Source organism: Podarcis raffonei, chromosome 3, assembly GCF_027172205.1.
Source record: "Podarcis raffonei isolate rPodRaf1 chromosome 3, rPodRaf1.pri, whole genome shotgun sequence".
NCBI lineage: Eukaryota > Metazoa > Chordata > Lepidosauria > Squamata > Lacertidae > Podarcis > Podarcis raffonei.
The window spans coordinates 67638577-67659436 of NC_070604.1; the positions used below are offsets into that span (position 1 = coordinate 67638577).

General features: G+C 42.3%; 1 protein-coding gene across 1 annotated transcript; it reads right to left on the bottom strand.

The window, feature by feature from the left end:
• Positions 1 to 269: 269 nt before the first annotated feature.
• On the bottom strand, positions 270 to 19402 carry KATNA1 (katanin catalytic subunit A1). The gene is made up of 12 exons (XM_053382136.1): positions 19277 to 19402; positions 18775 to 18866; positions 11645 to 11818; positions 10019 to 10176; positions 9504 to 9687; positions 8319 to 8440; positions 5616 to 5721; positions 4685 to 4843; positions 3410 to 3536; positions 2792 to 2926; positions 2212 to 2338; positions 270 to 614 (listed from the first exon to the last, which is right to left on the bottom strand). The coding sequence occupies exons 3-12, from the start codon at positions 11813 to 11815 to the stop codon at positions 416 to 418; spliced, it is 1488 nt and encodes a 495-aa protein (XP_053238111.1). The 5' UTR covers positions 11816 to 11818; positions 18775 to 18866; positions 19277 to 19402; the 3' UTR covers positions 270 to 415.
• Positions 19403 to 20860: the final 1458 nt, after the last annotated feature.

Consider the following 20860-nt stretch of genomic DNA (forward strand, 5'->3'; position numbering starts at 1 on the left):
GAGGCTCAGGTGGCTCACTTTTACTTATCATTAGTTAAAGTGTAGGCAAACAGCAGAACAAGTTTACTCTATTTGAATATAAAAATTGAAACTGTGGATCTATGTCAAAAAGTTTTTACACTGTTATCTGTAAATAGGTACCTATAACACTTCCCACCTAATACTATTGCATTGGTTGGGTGCATAGATTGAAGGCTAGTTTACATGCAAATACCTTGTGCAGAGAACAGAAGGGACAACTGGTGCAAGAGGTAAAAAATGAGCTGCAGTTTAAAAAACTAACTTTATTAAGGATATTGCTGTTAACTGTAATTACAAAAGTTAAAAAATAGTACTCAGTGCCCTGTTGCACTACTTTTTAATTACTTCTGGAATTGTTTGAAGACTTAAGGCAGATATCTCAAGGTAGGAAGGCTTAGCATGATCCAAATTCGAATATCCATTTCTCATATTTTTCAATGTCCACAGCAGAGACTGACTTCGAAACTTTCTTTAAAGCCATTTCAAAATCTTCCATTGTGGTTGGCATGTGCATTTCATCTCTGGAAAGATTCCGGATTTCTTCTGGTGTCAAGCCTTCAATACGCCTTCTCATAGCCATTAGTGAAGCATCCCTGTTGGTATCCAAGATTGGACTTAATGAGAATACACAATGCCACTGGTCCTAAGTAAATAGCTAATAGTAGCTGTAGATGAACACTGACATGCTTAAAATATCAGAGACTGCTTGGAAAGTTTGACCTTCAGCACACAAACGGAAACACATCTGAGGACTTTGTACTGTATTCAGTACTGCATGGCTAGGGAACCTGTGGCTCTCCAGATGTTGGAGTCAGTCCAGCAACATCTGGAGGCATGCAGGCTCCCACTTCTACAACAGTGGATTAATAACAGTTCAGTAGATCACATAAAACTATTGCAGTAATTTGGAATCTGAGACCCAGTTTGAAACCCCAGCTTACAGAGACACCTTTTTATCATTCTTTTCTCTCTCTCTGATCATGCATGTCTTACCCTTTGTACAGTGGTATCTCAGGTTACATACGCTTCAGGTTACAGACTCCACTAACCCAGAAATAGTACCTCGGGTTAAGAACTTTGCTTCAGGATGAGAACAGAAATCATGCAGCAGCGGCACAGCAGCAGCAGGAGGCCCCATTAGCTAAAGTGGTGCTTCAGGTTAAGAACAGTTTCAGGTTAAGAACAGTCCTCCGGAACAAATTAAGTACATAACCCGAGGTACCACTGTATACTCACAGAAACCGCCACACATTTTTGGTATCTCCCTTCAGCAAAATATCACAAGAATCCAGGAAGTTGCCTTATACAGAGTCAGAGCATTGGTCCATCCAGTTCAGTATTGTCTACACTGACTGGCAGTGGCTCACTAGGATTTCAGGTAAGGGATGTTTCCAACCTAGGAATTTATGCATTCAGAGCAGATGCTTTACAGCTACAGCTCTGTCAAATATCAAAACTGCCTTCAATGGGAAGACAGGAATTTCGGTATTTCAAACAGTGACACTGGCTAGGCTAATAGATGACAGAAGGCAAGGAGTGTGGAGTCATTTTGGAGGGGCTGATATGGGCATTACCCTCTTCATTTTGCAAGGGCTGAACGGATTCACCTACTGAGAAAAGGCACAAGTAGTGCAGTTGAGACAGGTATGGGGTTAGAGAAAGGTTTACTGAGTGAGGCAGGGAAAAAATAATGGAGAGGGAGTAGAGGGGAGTGGAAGAAATAAGAGAAGGTAACTGATGTGGATGAGGAAAAAGTGAATATGGCCAGAGAAAAAGGATAAAACAAAATGTAGAGTGGAGAGGAACAATACACGAGAGAAGTGTGCACCAAGAAGGAAAAAACCCATTGTGGCAGAGAATGGGGACTAGGGGGAAATGGTATACAAACCTGCCATTCCCCAAGTTCAAGGAAAGCAGACAAATAGGTTGAATCTATCTGCTTTCCTTGAACTAGAGGAGAATGAAGAGGGAGAAGAATAAAGACTGCCTGGCTGGGAAATAGTTTCAGTATAATTTTTTTTATCAAAGCAGCAGTAAGCCAGGGGACAAACGGCAACATTAATGTAGTTTCATAAACAAATTTTGGATTCCAATAGAAGCCCCAATTAAATTATTATTCATTCAAATTTCTGAGTAGGTATGCTTAAAACAGGCCTTAATTATTTTAGAAGTGTTACAGTTTTAACGTACCTGCACACATTAGTAATGTCAGCCCCGGAATAACCGTCCATATTTTGTGCTATATTGGCAAGGTCAACATCATCAGCAAGTTCCAACTCTCGCAGGCTTATTCTTAGAAGTTCTTCTCTACCTTTGGCTAAGACAGAACATTTTTTAAAAAGTAGCAATATAAATAGTTTGAACCACATAGTATAGTTACTAACTTTCACAAAATGCTGAGGCTTTCAAAAATGGGTTCCTAAACATGCACTTAGTTCTGCTTTTTTGCCACCCGAGAATCTTGTGTGCCAAAGTTTACAAGCAACAATCTACCAAGGAAGGGAAGTGATTTTCACTGCAACCCAAACTGCCACCCTAATCACAGCTCTGGAGGTTCAGAGACTTTCCCAGGGGAGAAGGGAACACTGTCCCTTCCATAAAAGGCAGCACAAACCTGGGATTCTACTTCTTGGGGGAGTATTTTCCCTGGAGGCCACTTGGAAGCACCACCCCTATTTCCCAATACAGTCCTATACCAAATTCAGGTTCAGAATTCAAAATTCAGGATAAATAAAAAGGTTGGTTTCCCCCAAAATGGAAGTTGTTCTACCTGATGGTAAAGGAATATAAATTCTCTTCTCTAGCCGCCGTCGTAAGGCCTCATCAATATCCCATGGGAAATTAGTAGCAGCTAGTACCATAACCATTTTGGAAGGGTCATCATTTTCAGAAGCCCCTCCAACACCTAAATCAGAAGGAAAGAGGAAGTTATAAGGGGAGGTCACAAAATTCTGGAAGCTATCCAAAGTTAAAGCCAATGTGAATTTTAATCACCTGCATAAAATGGCAACAGATTTGCACTGAACAATTTGAATAAAGTGTCTCTTGGCTATTGAAGCAGCTCCCCCTGCTGCTGCATTTAATTACTAAAAAAGGAAAACAGGAGCAGAACGACTAAGACACTTTGTAAAGAGGGAAAACACTTCAGAAGTCTATCCACTGGTCTGCAAAATTAAGACTGTTCAATGATTCCACAACCACGGTAATTCAGACAGTGGCTACATCCACATGATCCATGTATAGCACAAAGCTACTACTCTAAACAGTCATACATAATTTCTGATCCAAAGCAGAAATATTAGTACAGTGTTGCTACTTTAATGTCACATCAAAGTTCCTACTTTGAGCTCCACATCTCTTTAACACAATGTGAACTGAGCTTATTTACCATCCATCTGAACGAGTAATTCTGCCTTCACCCTTCGGCTGGCTTCATGCTCCTCAGAAGTTCCTCTGCGACTACAGATAGAATCGATTTCATCTATAAATATTGTTGTTGGTGCATAGAATCGAGCCTGGAGAGACAAGATGAAGGAACATCAATTAAATCACCAGAAGTACCGCTGAGCTATGTTTAACAACTTACTTCACAAAAAACATGGCATATAACCTTGAAAGTCCATACAATTACAGTTTTCCCCTCTCAAGTCAGCAACCAGCACCAGATTTAGGGTGATTCGGGTAGTTCCTCTGCACAGGGTGCCGAGCCAAGGGGGTGCATCATCATCATCATCGCTATATTTATATGGGTACCTACTCAAAGTTTTTTTTTGGGGGGGGGGGACAATGCCAAATTTTGCCTTTGCTCAGGGCACCATATTACTAAAGTCTACCCCTGAAGCAACAATCTTGGGTTCCCAGACACTGGACTTCAACTGCCATTCCTAGCCAGCATGGCCAAATGTTATGCATTAATCCAACATCCAGAGACCCAACAAACTTTCAAATAATATTCTGGGCAGCATGCAAGCGGGCTTTGGAATGCTTCATAATAAATTTAAAAAATCATCCAGCAGCACCTTAGAAACCAACTAAGTTTGTTCTGGGTATAAGCTTTCGTGTGCATGCACACTTCTTCAGATACTTTTTAATTTTTTTTGACTGCGTCAGACCAACACGGCTACCTACCTGAATTCATTCATTAAAAAAGTAATAGAAGTTATACATTAACTTGAATGGTATGAAACCAAGGGAGGTGCTACTATGCAATTCACTGCTAAGTGGCAAAGCAACCTGTAAGACTTTAATGGAGAGGGGTGGTGTGGGAATGAGGCTGGCTACACACACACACACACACACACACACACACACACACACACTCTACATTTTGTGATGCAACTGCATCATGCTTGTCTGGTAAAGGAGAATAACTCATTGCAGTCAGATAGGACTGGTACTGCGTTAAGACAAAATTATGACAGTACAAGGAGTCTGGTCCACGATAGCTCAACGCTGGTCAGGCCTGCTCAACTGACCAATGTAACACAACAACCATTACATACAAACATGCATACCCTTTAGCTGCTGTACAACTAGAAGTCTGAAAAAAGCTTAAATATAAATTTCAGACGAGTAGCCAGGTTTTTGAAACACCTGTATATTCTAGAAACTATTATTCATCCAAAATATATATCAAAGAACCAACAGTGAACTCTAAAATCACCATTTCAAATAGAAGTCGAACAAGTTTTTCAGATTCTCCTCTGTATTTTGAAGTAAGTGTTGACGATGATATGTTGAAAAAGGTTGTCTTGCATTCAGTAGCTACAGCTTTTGCAAGAAGCGTTTTTCCAGTGCCAGGAGGACCAACCATCAAAACACCCTATGTAAAAGAGAAGAAGTCCAAAAAAATGTTCAGAAAGTTTCTCATTTGAGATATCTAGAACACATTTTCCATGGGAAATTGCTTTAGAACTTCCTTTTCTCCAAATGTGCTTTAATATCATGTCTAAGAAAATGGTATCCTAGCTCTGAGGATCAGAACAGCAGGCATTCTTACATAACTTGTTTACGTATCCAGATGACTACACATTGCATTCAGTGGAATTGTGATGTATTATATTTTGCTCTTGGGACGCAGGTGGCACTGTGGGTAAAACCTCAGTGCCTAGCACTTGCCGATCGTATGGTCGGCAGTTCGAATCCCCGCGGCGGAGTGAGCTCCCGTCTTTCGGTCCCAGCTCCTGCCCACCTAGCAGTCCGAAAGCACCCCTAAGTGCAAGTAGATAAATAGGTACCGCTTTCTAGCGGGAAGGTAAACGGCGTTTCTGTGTGCTGCGCTGGTGCTGGCTCGCCAGAGCAGCTTCGTCACGCTGGCCACGTGACCCGGAAGTGTCTCCGGACAGCGCTGGCCCCCGGCCTCTTAAGTGAGATGGGCGCACAAACCTAGAGTCGGACACGACTGGCCCGTACGGGCAGGGGTACCTTTACCTTTATATTTTGCTCTATTGCTAAAATGTGAGAAATTCTAGCCATACAATAATTCCATTCAGATTTTAGGTTAATACTAACGCATCATTTTCTCTTATTAAAATTGTGCCCAATCAGGACATATGAAAAAATTATTAATTCAAAACTAAATTGCATGATTTTACCTTCCAGGGCCTTCTAATCCCCTTAAAGAATTCTGGCATCCACATGGGTAAAACCACCGCTTCCTTGAGCAACTTTTTAGCTTCCACTAAATCAGCTATATCATCCCTGTTTAAGAAAAGAAATTAACAGATTATGACACACTAGAAGCAACTAATTACTGTTCCGTTCAAGAGTCCCTATCACAGTCGGACGGTGACCTTGGGTTAGCTTCTAAAAGATGCATTCCTACCTGCAGTTGAAACCTTCTATGACTCTCTACAGAAGAATATCAAATAAATAGTTTCCCATTTAATTTTATCTGCTCCCAGGTGTCAGCATTCTGTTCCAAGTAAATTTGCATGATCTGTAATTCTGTTCCAGGAGAAAACTATCAATACATCAACACACTTGTTGTTTGTACAAAATGTTCTTTCACATGGAAGTCTATCATAAAGTTGTTTTTAATATAAAAAGTTCAGGTGTTTTTTTCATTTAAGCATTTCAGTAATATTTATCATCCCTTTAAGTAACCTGGCTTAAAATGCTCTCTGAATGCAGGCACCACATTCAGTTAAATTTTGACTTTTTAACACACCAAGTTAAAATATGATTTTATATATAAACCAAGGGCAAAAGTGATTTGAGGTGAAGCTTTATAAATACGTGCATTCGTTATACAAATTATAAATATTCAAGAAGTCAAAAACCACAGAAAGGTATTCAGTGGGTGTCCCACTGCTGACAGAAAAAATATATTAGCAGACTGAGCAGGCTGGCTGTTTCCAGCAATTCCTCCTCCCCCTGCAGCCCCTCAAACCACCTCCTCCTCTAGAGAGTTTCAAAATATAAATTAAGTAACAGACAAACAATCACAACCACAACCACAACCGTTACATCCTAAGTTATGGAGAAACATTATTTTGTACAGTATGTGCCAGCCCTTTCTTTGGGCACAAGTAGCCTAATATTATTCATGTTTACTCAGCAGGGCACATTCCTCAGGATTTAGTAAGAATGAAGTGTTTCAGTATGAAGGAATTTGCTTTTAAAGTACAGGTTCATAATAGAAACAGAAACCAATCCATTGGTTGTATATGGCAAGTAAAGACCAAGGAAAGCAGGCAATTTGCTTCTCTAAGTCAGAAGAGTGTTCTCCCCCCCCCCTTTCAGGCACTGAACAGGCCCAAATATAGACTACACAAGCTCTAATTTTATGATGCACAAACTCATTCTCCCACCCTCACTGAAAACTGGCTCATGTAATATTCTAAGAAAAATTCTGTTGAGGCAAATTGATCGTATTTTCCAGGGATTCTTGGTCCAAGTGTATATGTTTAGCTCATTTTATAACATTCCTGCCTTATGTATAAACAAAGGAGAAAAATGTTAATTATAATATAATAATAATAATTTATTATTTGTACCCCACCCATATGGCTGGGTTTCCCCAGCCACTCTGGGCGGCTTCCATAGAAACCAAAATACACTAAAATATCACACATTAAAAACTTCCCTGAACAGGGCTGCCTTAAGATGTCTTCTGAATGTCAGGTAGTTGTTTATCACTTTGACATCTGATGGGAGGGTGTTCCACAGGGCGGGCGCCACTACCGAGAAGGCCCTCTGCCTGGTTCCCTGTAGCTTTGCTTCTCGCAATGAGGGAACCGCCAGAAGGCCCTCGGACCTCAGCGTCCGGGCAGAACGATGGGGGTGGAGATGCTCCTTCAGGTATACTGGGCCGAGGCCGTTTTGGGCTTTAAAGGTCAACACCAGCACTTTGAATTGTGCTTGGAAACGTACTGGGAGCCAATGTACGTCTTTCAAGACCGGTGTTATGTGGTCTTGGCGGCCGCCCCCAGTCACCAGTCTAGCTGCCGCATTCTGGATTAGTTGTAGTTTCCGAGTCACCTTCAGAGGTAGCCCCACGTAGAGCGCATTGCAGTAGTCCAAGCGGGAGATAACTAGAGCATGCACCACTCTGGCGAGACAGTCCGCGGGCAGGTAGGGTCTCAGCCTGCGTACCAGGTGGAGTTGGTAGACAGCTGCCCTGGATACAGAATTGACCTGCGCCTCCATGGACAGCTGTGAGTCCAAAATGACTCCCAGGCTGCGCAACTCTTAACTCTTAACAACTCTTAAAGATAATTAGCAACTCTTAACAACTGTTGACTATACCACATTGGGACAGTAGTCATTTACGCTTCAGCCACTAAAACTACATCCTGTTCATAGCAAAAACAGGATGCCAACCAATTCTGTGAATGGCCACTCATCTGGCTATGTGGCAACAGGATTGCTTCTAAGCAAGGAAGTCTCTATAGCAGCATTAGTTAAGAGTATGTTATTATTCTTTCAGACCACTGATGTTGTGGTATAGTATCTAGTTGTGTACCATTATTTTGCTGGTCCTGGCTGCACAGTAGGTATGATGTGGTGATATCCCCTCTATAGAAGCCTTGTGCTAGATTCAGCTGAACGATCCAAATAAGTTGGCAGGTCAAAGTGGACAATATGTTGCACTGAGCTAGGCCTGATACACTTAATTCCTTGAATGTAATATCTTGCCATAAATTGAATGAAAAATATTATTAATGGAAGACCTACAATCTGTTGTCAGATTAAATTTAATTTTTAACCAAGCATTGGCATTGCCCTCTTTAAAGGATTAAGCTTACACACATACTTGCCAAGTAAAAAAAATTACAGAGATGGGTTACACTTACCATCGAACATTGGGATTTTGGGAAATGATGTCTCTTTCCAAAGCTTCTACTAAGTCTTTGTCATATCCAGTGCTATCAAATTTCTTTGGCTCAGATTCTGAAATGTCAGACGAGGGCTTATTCTGCATTACAAACACAGTTTGCATATCAAACCTACATTTGTTATTTTTAAATTGTCCACACAATGAATCACTATACCTGGCTTAATGCCCGCTTAATTATAATAGAAGCTAGGGTCCTGTAGGCAAAAGTGGGCATAGTCTACACAGCTTACAGCCGCACCAGAATAATGCAAATTCAAGATGGAAATATGGCACTGGATGGAACTATTAAAATCATCCCCAAGTGCAGGCTAGCTAATTCAGAAGTCAGCTGAGCCATAAACTGATCTGGCACCTTGTTATAATAAATAATTCCGTTACTGAATTGTGTGTGGCATTAGGTATATTTATATAGCATTTTACAATGGAAATGTTTTGTAAAAGCACCCATGGCTCCACCCAATATTATCAAAGGATGTTTCTCAGATGGAAGGACATAGTGGAGGTCTCTGCTAGTGGAAGAGGGGGAACCATTTTTACCAACCCCATTGATCCCTTCCCCAAAGATATATTCTGGAGCGTTGAGCAGTGCTGGAGTGCCATGGTGTGTGTTGGTGAAAATGGTCCCCTTCCATTATCTGAAGCCTCTTCAGTTAATTAAAAGTTCTTCCGTGAATGGAATGACTCCATCCATTTGCGGAAACCACAGGAGAGGGGAATGCTCTTGTGCTCGAATCCTGCTCACTGGTTTCCCACAGGCAGCTATTCAGCCACTGTGAGAACAGGATACTTGACTAGATGGGCCCTTGGCCTGATCCAGCAGGCTCTACTTATGCTCTTATTAAATACACTATAGCCTTCAGACTCTCTGAAAGGAAATTCTAATAATACTCATCTTTGTACCATTTGACAAAAACGCCATGTTTAGTTTCATTAAGGCTGCAATTCTATACACATTTACCTGGAAATATGCACTACTGAATGTAATGGGGCTTCAAAATTGACATGTTTAAAACTACTCTTCCCTAAAACCTCACACCTCCTGCCTCTTGAGAATGTTGACAGTGTATATGAGAGAGATCCAAGTGGTGAGAGGGGCACTTCTAAGAACTTGAAAAGTTAGCTTCACATTTTAGACACTCACTTTTTCTTCTTTCATTTTATTCTGCGGATCCTTCTTTTCCCGGCCACGGATTATTTTGCCTTTATCGTTAGAGCTTCGGGAGGAGGGACGGCTGGAGACTTTAGGCGCTGCACTCGCTCGGTTATTTTGGCTCCTGCAATCACTGCAATGAGCAGACTGACGTTTCCTGGCTCCTGGTGAACTTCTGGTTAGTTAGAAAATGTAAAAGAGAAAACTGTAATAAAGCTAAACTAAAGCAGCTTTCAACATAGGGACAAGTTCATAAGCATTTTGTTTGGACCTATGAGGATCTGAATTGTTTACATTATGGGGCAATAGATCTTAGGAATCCCCCCACTCCCCGGCGAGGTCTGTGCTGAGGCTCCATGTGGACTGCTAAGGCATATTCACGGGGGACAGCGCAGCATGCTTTTTCCCTGACTTAGGAACTGGAACCAGTGTGTGGGCCTCCCAGACATTTTAAATGTAATGTTTTGGGCTTCCCTGATCCACTTTACACTCTTGGCGTCTCTTACCTACGTTCGGCAGGTACAGGCAGGGACCAAACTTCTCCATCATGAGCCGGTAATTCTTGCTGTGCAGCTTTCAAAGGCGTGCTGTCTAATTTAAAGCTTTCTAGTGTTTTCATGATATCCTTCACGTGCTTCGCTTCTACACTTATCTCCTGCCTAACCTGATTGAAAACATGAAAAGTATAGCTTTAACAGGTAGAAACGTGTCCCTAGCTGAGCATATGTAGCTTTAGAAAATTTCTAGGGCTCCATTAGAAGTGCTAGAGATGTTTAACTTCAATTGTTTGCTTTGCTTTTTTCGATTGTTTGTTCTGATATTGTATCAGTCTTTTATTTTTATCTTTATTTTGGATGAAGGGGCCGTTTGGAAGTTTTCAAGATAAATATGTTACTTTATAGGAAGTTGACCTGGTCCACCAAAGATTCCCAAATCCTGCACCAAAATGGGGAACAAATGCACCACTATATGCTTGACTTTTTTTTCAATGGATCTTACATTCAAACTTTTTTATGCTTAAAGTTCATTCCAGTCCACTTTGTACTGTTTGCAAACTTATGCTAAGTAACTTGGAAGTTTGTTTGCATGTTCCATTCCATATTAAAGGTACAGTATTACTTCTCTGTGATAGCTAATCTTAAGGATCGCCCATATGCTAGGTGCCCTTTAAGGTAGTTATTCCAAAACAGACCTCTGTAATCTAAATTTCATAGCAGGCACGGTAATGCACCACAGAAGCCCTCGCACTGGTGTTTACTGCAGGCCTTTCAAGGTTACTTGGGCCACTGCAAGATACTCCAGTACTAAATAAACCAGTCATAATGATGAACTATTATTCTATTTATATCCCACTTTACATATTTATATTCCAGAGGCATATGTAGGATTTCCATGTGGCCTCCCATCCAGGCATTGATCTCAGCAAGGTTCCCACATCATGTGCCTTTGGAACATACCTTTAGTACTGAGAAAGAATACAACTCCCAGTGTGGCAGGAGCAAATTCTCAGACAGGAAATTTCAGATGACCATTCACATGGAAGAGCCACGATATGCCAGAAAGATCACATTTTTTGTGCATAAAGTTGTGTTTTTGAAAAACATTAAGGGAGAGCATTCATAAATGCAACTCCTCACCAGTAGCCTAAGTGATACATTCCAGGAAGGGCTCAGATGTTCACATGATAGTGATTAATTAAGACAATTCAACAGAGCAGTAAGTTTTAGATTAATCAACTAAGGCTGCAAATCCAAACTCCACATACCTAGGAGAAAACCCCATTGAATTCAATATAGTACTTGCTTCTGAGTGGACAAGGTTTGGCTTGAACTCTAATTAAGCAGTGGCATCAGATTTTAATCAGTGCTGAGTTTATTACTGAGGCTTTTTAATTATTAAAATAATAGGTAACTTAAAAATTAAAGGTGCCCTTTTCTCTAACAATTAGTAGCAGCTTTTCTTTAGTAAATGTAAGTCAGGAATTCACCAAGAGGAGGTTTTAGAAATGTGCATGTTTATAAAATTTAGTTGATCTGTTGTAAGCAAATTATTATCAAGCAATTTTTTTAAGCTAAGGACCTTATGAATTAAGTGTAAGTAAGAACCCAATCAATGGAAAAAGGATGACCCACCTGTTGCCATTTCTGCTGGAGGTATGTGTCTTTGACAGAAGAGAGGTATTTATTCATTTGGTCAAGTACTCCCTGGTAATAGACCATTGCAGAGTCATAATTTCCCAGCAAGGCGTACTCACGGGCCAGCTTCACATTCTCACTTATCATGACAAGACTCATGGTCAACATAAGCTGGGGAGGAAAAAAATGCTGCAATTGGAATATACAACAGCTGGGCTATAAAGAAAACCTGTCAAATGTGTAAGGTGGAAATGTGTAAGAATGGAAAGGTTCTCATGCTGTATTTCAATTATTCATACATTATGTGAAATAGTCTTAGTACTACATTTTGTCACAAAGCCATCTCTCTCAAAGACCTTTGAATCTATTGTGAACATGGCTGTTGTCAAATAGTCATGACACAAGCATTACTCAATACATAGTTCCAGCATGTTCAAACAGTTTCCTCTCCAAAGAACTATACTTTAAATAAAGATAGAAGTTGCACATAGTCTGTAGATTTGTCATAATTTACGTGAGACTGTTAATTGTGAATAACTAGAACATAAACTGAAGAATTAAATTCTATGGTATATAGCAACCAGACACATGGCTTCCCCTCCAGTCCCAGGTTTCATTGCTTTGTATTATTCAAATTCAGAATCTGAAAGATTTCACCTACCAGTGTTAAAGCACCTGACTTGCATACAGAAGGTCCGAAATTTAATCCCTGACATTTCCCAGTATGGCTGAGAGACACAGGTGCAATCTACACACACACACAAAAAAACGTTCTGAAAATGCTTTTTTAAAATGTATTTTTAAAAATACATTGAATTTTCCATAATGTTCACCATTGCCATATAGTGTCACTTCGTATATTGCACTTTAAAAGTTTTATTTGCAGCTGTACAGCTGAGTCCACAGAGTGGCCAAGGGCTTTTAAAAGCAAAGAAGTACATGAGATGGGCTATGATGGGCAGAAGATGTTCCATTAAAGCCAAATAAGGGGGGGAAAAACATACTTTTCCTCTCAGAATACATTAAATATCCTGGGCTGCCCATATGATAGCATTACATATGATGCCCAATGATAGCATTACAGAAATGCTATCAACAAGAGGGAGGCTGATGGAAGGAGAAGACACACTGTAGTTGCCCAACCGCATCGTGACTTCTTAATTATTATTAAATGTTCTCTCTATGACTTCAGAAGTGCTGTGTGCCTGACAGTGCAACTCTATACAAGCCTATTCAGCAGCAAGTGCCATTGAGTTAGTTGGACTCTACTCCCAGCATTCCAAGAGTTCACCCTTAGAAAACCTAATGTATCTTAATGGCTCATTCATAAAAGATCATTGTTCTGGTGAGACTTAAATAAGCAGCCATAAATGTTACATTAAATGTTCTGCACTATGTTCTAAGTAAATTAATCTGGTTATCCATGGAAGAGGGATTTACGATAGAATTACACTTAAAAACAAATGCAGGATCATTTCTGCAGCATTTTGTGTCTAGTGGAAATTTTACTCTTTTGATTTCTGCTTGTTTGTAGGTAACACAAGATTAAAACTCAGGGAATGACTCTCACTGAAGTTGGTAAAAGCTCTCTGCTTTATCCCTTTAAAACACATTTCACTGCGTCAAGTGTTGCTATGAGATTTAGTACGCAATCCATTCAGAGCTACATGTTGAAACTAGTTATAGGTAACATTTCTGGCTACAGAACTTATATTAATAGAAACTCAAAACACGCTGACATAACTGGCAGTAAGTAGTGCAGGGTGCGGCAGCAAGTTTGCAGCTTCCCCTGCCGATAACACAGAGGCCCAAACTACATTGACCTGATAAACAGCTATTAGCTGTACGTTCTACTGATCACCATGTAATTTTTAGAATTTTATTTTATGATATGGTATATAATTTTGATTTTTATATGTTTTGATCATTTTGTACACTCCTTTTTTTAAAAAAAAATTACACTGTTTTTAAGTATCTTAAGTTTTAAAAAAAGTTTAACAAAATTTCACTGAAGATACCAACCACACTTAAATTAATGCTAAAATACCGTATTTTTTGCACCATAACACTCACTTTTTTCCTCCTAGAAAGTAAGGGGAAATGTCTGTGCGTGTTATGGAGGAAATGCCTACGGGTGGCATGCCTACGGATTTTCCTCCTCTAAAAACTATGTGCGTGTTATGGTCGGGTGCGTGTTATAGAGCGAAAAATGCGGTACATTGCTTTGTTTAGTATGTGACTCTTTAATGGGATCTACTTTGTGTACAGTGCTCTCTCATTTCAAATACTCTTCCTCTGGTTTTCTCCTTGCTTACCATTACTACCGTTTCATTCAGTATTATCTACTTCCTTTCTTTTTTGCCTGCCTATGACTTTTCAGAGCACTCTTATCTCTGGTGCTTTACTGCAAAAACCGAACTGTAATATGCTTTTAAACTTTGGAATCCAAAAAACCCAAATCTCCTTTATGACTTGCCATTACTTGCTTAATTGTTTTCATCATCTTGCTAAACTTGTAATTTCAAACTAGTTTAGTCATCAGCTCATACTAGGAAACAGGTGTATCAGGTATGAGAATCATTTTTACCCATCCTAAACATCTATGAGAAAGCTTGCTGAAATCTTGGAAGCATGTTTTCTCACACAAGTTGTACACTAAAAACTTCATAGCATTTTCCAAGACTTGTAACTTTTAACAATAGCACTAACAGAAGCTCAGCTTCCAAAGAGAAATTATGAAGCTTATAAAATGCATTTCCAGTCATGACATCATACTTTAGCACTATTTTTTTTATTCAAACCATCTATTTAAATATTTTTTTTAATGTGTGCGCGTGCTCTGCTGCTAAATGAATCTCTCCCAAAACAATATTTGGGCCGGATCGGGTGTGGGGACAAAGCAGGCAAGTGCCCCTGGATGGCACATTAGGGTGGCTGCAAAATTACTGGGTTCAACACACACACACACATCAATGCTGAAAGGAGCGAAAGGGCAGGGAGGAGCCTCTCACTTCACTCTGGCGGAGATCCCAACATTGGGTCTGGTCTGTTGGGCTGGCAGCAGAAGGCAAACAGCAGCCAGACAATGCAAGCATGGCAGCAACAGCAGCAGTAGAGCCCAGAACCTTCCCTGCCATTTCTGCCTTGCCTTGCCTCACTGTTGCCTGGCAGCCCTTGTTCCAAGATGCAGCAGGTCCCAAGGCAGACAGATGGGCAGCCCTCCTTGTTTTCCTCTTCCTTCCACTTCACCACAACAGATGCAGCTGACCCCCTCTGCCTCCTTGCTGGAAATGCCCAGAACAGCACCCACAGATATGCTGTAATCAAATGCCTCCTTTTTTCTCCCACCCGATCCTCAGCTTTCAGGGTACACACCCCGCCACAGGAGATGGGTCCAGATAAGCGCCTCTGCCTCCTTTGCCTTCCAGTCACCTTCTGCTTCCTAGTACCCACTGCACCAAGCAGGGCAAGCACATGAACCCTGGGCAGAGCAAACCAGGAGAGTGGCCCCCTTGCAGGCACTCCCCTATATACTGGCCTCCCATTATGCTTTACAGTTAGTAACCTATGTGTGGATGTGTGGGGGCTAATTGGGAACACTGACAGCTTCATACATCTAAGAAGACAGAAGTGTATGTAACTTGATTTCCTGTGTTGGATGGTCCTGGCTGCTAAACTATACATTATTATTATTATTTAATTTTGCTTTTAATTGAATTTTAAATCTGACAGCGCATTATAAAGGAAACTGGCAACTCATTTTCAAAGCTCCCTTTCCTTGACTTAATCCACCAACCTATATGAGGCCTTTTTAAAGCATTTGTCTTTAAGGAGAATGGGTGGCACCCTATAACAAAAAAAACAAGACTTTTGCACCCTATGACAAAACTTGTAGATCCAGCACTGAACAATACTACATAAGGAGAGTGTTGCTTCTGAAATGACAGTTCAGAATTCTGCCATCTGCTAGAGTTTCACAGTTAATTTTGAAAAGTTATTTGTAAATAGATAACAGTGATAGACAAAAGCATTGCTACCTTCATCCCCTCTGATATGCATGTTACTTTGTTCATTCTTTTACTCTAAAACAGGGGTAAGTCAACCTTTTTATACCTACTGCCCACTAATGCATTTTTCTTGATGGTAAAATTTCCTTACCGCCCACCAGTGCTTGTGCCGTAGAACCCCCTACCGCCCACCTCGAATCCTGAAACGCCCACTAGTGGGCGGTAGGGACCAGGTTGACAACCCCTGCTCTAGAAAACCAGAGCATTATGGGCACAGTGTACCCAAAGTCAAAGTCCCACCAATATCAATTTTGAGAAAATTAAAACACTGAAATCAAGAGAAAATGCTTGTTGTTGTATTACAGCTTGCTACACTATGCTTCCAGTTCTGACCTGTTTGAAGATTATTAGGCTCCTGTACACTTATTAGAACCAGAACACTTTGTTGCCATTATTAGTTGTACATATAATAACAAAAATAAAATATGGACTAAATAACAACATTTTGATTACAATGTTTCCAGTTTTTAGAGTCTGAGTGCCTTCACTGAGAAATGTATACCCCTCTTTGCATCTTTTAAAAAACATGTTAGTCTAGTAGTAGTTGGCGAGGCAGGGCATACCTCCCCACTGCCTCTGCTGACCCTCTCAGTAATGAGCAGTGACCCAAGGGTTGAAAGGAAAGATAAAAAGTGAAGCTTTACCCTGTTCTGCTGAGCACTACTGCCTTAGCCACAAAAGTTATACCCAGATCCCTTGGAAAAGTGAGGAGTGTGGGTGTTCTCTCTTGGGTCTAAAAAACAAGGTGTCTAAAAACCAAGGTGACCGCTGGTTTAGGGGGACTTACACAAACCACAGCAAGAATCAAGCTCATATTCCTCCTTTCCAATTCCTGTGTAACTGGGAAGATGACCTTCCGCTGAACCAGGGATAATCAAAGAGGTGTCCACCAGATATTGCTGGACTACACCCCCGCCCCCATAACCAAATGTCAGGAGTGATGTAGCTGTAGCCCAACATCTGGAGGGCAAAAGATTGACTACCCACAAAATTTCAACATAGATGCAATAATTTTATCAAGACCAAATGCCCATTCTTGCAACCTTCAGGAGCAGACCCCGAGTAATCATTTTACATTAGCTCACTTGCAACAACAACAACAGTAATAATGCACAATCCTGATACTGAATTCTCCACTCCCAGGGTTTATTATCTACAGGACAAGAAAACAATGAAATATTTATTCCTATAAACACCAGCATTGTTTCTAATATTTATACACTATCCTTATTATCAAATTTCAGGGCAGCTTATATTGAACATATTTAAGAAACGACACAAAGCATTAATGCAACAATAACAGTGGAAAAATAAAAAATATTTCACTGAAAGCTAGATGTTTAAAATAAAGGAAATGCTTGATAAAAGTGGTAGGTCTTAAACAGATACCAAAACACAAGGTTGGTACCTGCCATACTTAAGGAAAGAGGGAATTCCAAGAGCTGGAAAGATTTCCCCCTGGGTGCTTCAGGATGCATGTGTGCAGGTGATGGAATGACTAGGAGGGCCCGATATAAAGAACTCAATTAACGGACAGGATGATATGAGAGAAGGTGCTCCCTCAGTAACCAGGCCCCAAGTTGTTCAGGGTCTTATATGTCAATATGCACCTTGAACCTGCCCCAGTGTAACATGCTCAATGGTAGGCAGCACCATTCAGTAACTGAACCACTGAGTTAGCCGCAGGTCCTAAAGCAGCAACAAGCACAACACAGAGCACATTGCAGTAACCCAACCTGGAAGTTAATAGTGTATAGATTAGCCCTGTCCAAGAATGGCTATGGCTGGTGCACCAGTCAAAGCTAGGAAAAGGCACTCCTAGCCTCTGGGACCACCTACGCCTCCAGTAGCAATGATGGTTCAAGGTGTAACCCAGACTACACACCTGAACTTTCAGAAGGTCTGCAATGCAGTCATGCAGCAGCTGTGAAAATAGGCAACTTCCATGCTAAAGATCATTAGCAAAGGAATGGAAAATAAAGATCTCAATATCATAATGCCATTATACAAATCTAAAGAAGAAGTTATAAAGATGCATAAAATTATGTATTGTTACAAAAGCTGGGTGCCTCCCACTCTCTGCTGAGCAGTGGCAAGAGCTCATGCTCATGGGGTTCCAGGCACTGTGGTCCTTTGAAGAACGGAGACATGGTGGAAACTGTCGTGGCTTCAGTCTCCATGGGAGGAGTCCAAATCTTACAGCATGGTCATTTCAAGAGGGCATGTCCCTGCAGCAGTGAAGCCCTGGAGTCAAGGCATCTCCCTCAGCCAGCCTGCCCAAAGATGGATCCCAGTCTCTCTTCCTCCTTCTCCTTCCCAGACTCCTTTTCCCTGTCACCTCAAACACACAGTCACCCTGCCAACCTTCCAAACCCCAGTCTCTGTTCACACCTCAGGGCAGGGGGGGGGGAGGACAGTTCTCTTGCACTGCCAAGTTATTTTAATTAGTGGGCCACTGTTAAAATATTGGTCAGATATCACTGGAACTCTATTTTTCCTTAGTGGCCCTGTTTTGCATAGACTAGCCCAGAAATTCCTCTGCAGTCTGCACTTCTCCTTTCACATCCCAAATCATCAAAATACTACCATTTATTAATTTCTAGGATTTGTGGGGCGGGGAGCACTCCCAAATCTATAACAGTATAGTATGGAGAACTAGCAGACAGAGAAAATTTTTCCTTCCTCTCTCGTAACTTAGGAACATCCAGTGAAGTTGAATACAGGAAGATTCCGGACAGGTAAAAGAAAGGGCTTCTTCACACACAGCACGTAGTTTAACTATGGAGTTCACTCACACAAGAGGTAGCATCACCAACCTGGATAACTTTAAAAGAGGATTAGACAAATCCATGGTGAATAAAGCTTTCAATGGCTACTCGCTACAATGGCCAGGGGTTTTATTTCCACTTTCAAAGGCAGTATGTCTCTGAGCACCAGTTGCTGGGACTGGGAATCACACTCCTATGGCACAGGGAAGAAAGAAGTTCCCCCCACCGCTCCAATACTCACGATGATGTCCCCACTCCGCCCCCAACCACAGAAAAAGAGAGACTGACTTACTCCAAAAGCAGGTGTTGTTTACTCCGGAAAGCAGTCCAAGGAATGGCAGGACGAGTAGCCCGACAGTGACGTCTCCCGCATCACCTGAAATCCTAAGAGAACACGTAACTGGGCAAAGGGCTCTCCAGTCACCCGCGGGATGCCTCACACGGGCAGGTGCTGGGGGGCGGGAAGGGAAGGGAATGCAAAGAAAGTATCCAGCAGGAGGAGAAGACGAAACAGGGTCTGGAGCCGCAGGAAACCGGGAGCTGGGGACGCGGGCGCCTCCCCTCCAGCCTCTTTTCGGGCCTCCTGGACGAGGAGAGGCTGCCCAGCAAAGCCCATTCAAAGCCCTCCCGCCAACGCCGCTCGGGGGGCGACATCCCACTCCGGATGCTATTGGGGGGCGCAGAAGCCGCCTAGAGAAGACGCCGAAGGAGGCGGGCGGCGAGGGAGGGGCGCTCCGGGCTCAACGGACGGGGAAAGCGAGGCTGGCGGAAGGGGGAAGCGGACGCTCACTCACCTCTTCGGCGCGCTCAGCTCCGTAACGGCGGCGACCGCGGCGGTGGCGCTAGGGCCCGACTCATCTCAGCGCCGCCTCCCGCCCACTACGCGAGGAGGCGCTGTCGCTAGCGCGCAGGCGCCAGCTCTTGTCCCGCCCCACGGCGTCCTAACGTCCCCACGCCCCGGCGGTTCTTTTTTCCCCCTCAGAAAACTGAGTGGCGTGGGATTCTTTCCCCCCTTCGTTCATTTATATTCTCTCCTCCAATCAGAACTCATGGCGTCACTGCTAGGCGGGCCCTTCTGCCCGCTTTTTCTTTTTTACTTTCCTTCCCCGCCTCCACCCGCCACATTGTTTGGTTTCTCGAGGGGGAGGGATCCGGCTGGCCTTTCGCTTCTCGCTCTCTTTGGGAAGGGATGCTGGTGGTCCCTGACCTCTTCATGTCAGGGACGGGGATCGCTAGGCCGAGGTGCCTTCTTGGAAGTTTTTCCCAGCCACAGCCTCACCCTGCCGCTTCACCCCTCGCTTGGCACCCGCGCCTTCTTGCCTGCTTGGAATGTGCCCTTTATCTCTGACAAGGCTTCTTGCACGTCTGAATGTAGGATAGAGAGCGGGCTGAGTGTGTACAAACTAGCTTAGTGGACCTGCCTGTCTGCCTTCAGGCACTGCAGTCATCTGCAAGGGACTCCCACAGGGCAGGGCTGATGTTGCCAGCCTGGCTGTCATGTTTGCAGACGTCTTTGTAAGGCAGAGTTGGTCTGCGAACAGGTTGGTTGGTGCCTGTAACTATGACCCTGAGAGGATCCTGCCATCTTCCATTTCGTGAATATGACCAAGTCAGCACAGACGTCACCGAAACAGGAGTGCGAACATGCTGGGAATGTGGGCTTGGGAGAGCGCATCTTTGAGGCTGTCCTGCAACCTGCTGCCCAAAATATTTCTGACTCAGCACATGTGGAAGGCATTGAGGCAGCAGGTTTGGTGTTGCCCTCTGTTTTCATGAAATTAAAGACTATATGATATTGAGAAGGGGTCCTCCAGATGTTTTGGTTGCTATCTTCCATTATCCTTGATCATTGGCTCTGCTGCCTGATGGGAGGTGACATGTGGAGGGTAGATTCCTTCTTTGGCTTAGTGGCATAGCAAAGCCAAGGAAATACCTTTTTACCTTACTTTACCAGCAGCAGTAGGATCATGCTACACTCATAGCATTTCACAGAGCCTCATACGTTTCACAAACTGCAGTATCATAGCAATGCAACAGTCCAGAGCATCTACCAATTAGTAAACCTCACAGTTAAACTGGGCTTACTTTCAGGTGTGTATAGAAAAGCAGAATAAAGTGCTGTGTATTTAATTTTTTTAGGTTTGATTTTATAGTTTATTATATTGGTACTTTGGAATGCTACTTCATGTTACTTTAGAATAAAGACCAATAGGATAGGGTCTTAGATTTGTACCCAAGTTGGGAAGAAATTACAAGTCTTATGAACTGTGGTTTTCAAAATACCTGTATTTGGGGGGGGGGGGGAATTCCATTACACGGTAAGATTTATACTCTATTTGTACACTGTCCTCGGACCCCATTTAGAAATACAGTAAATA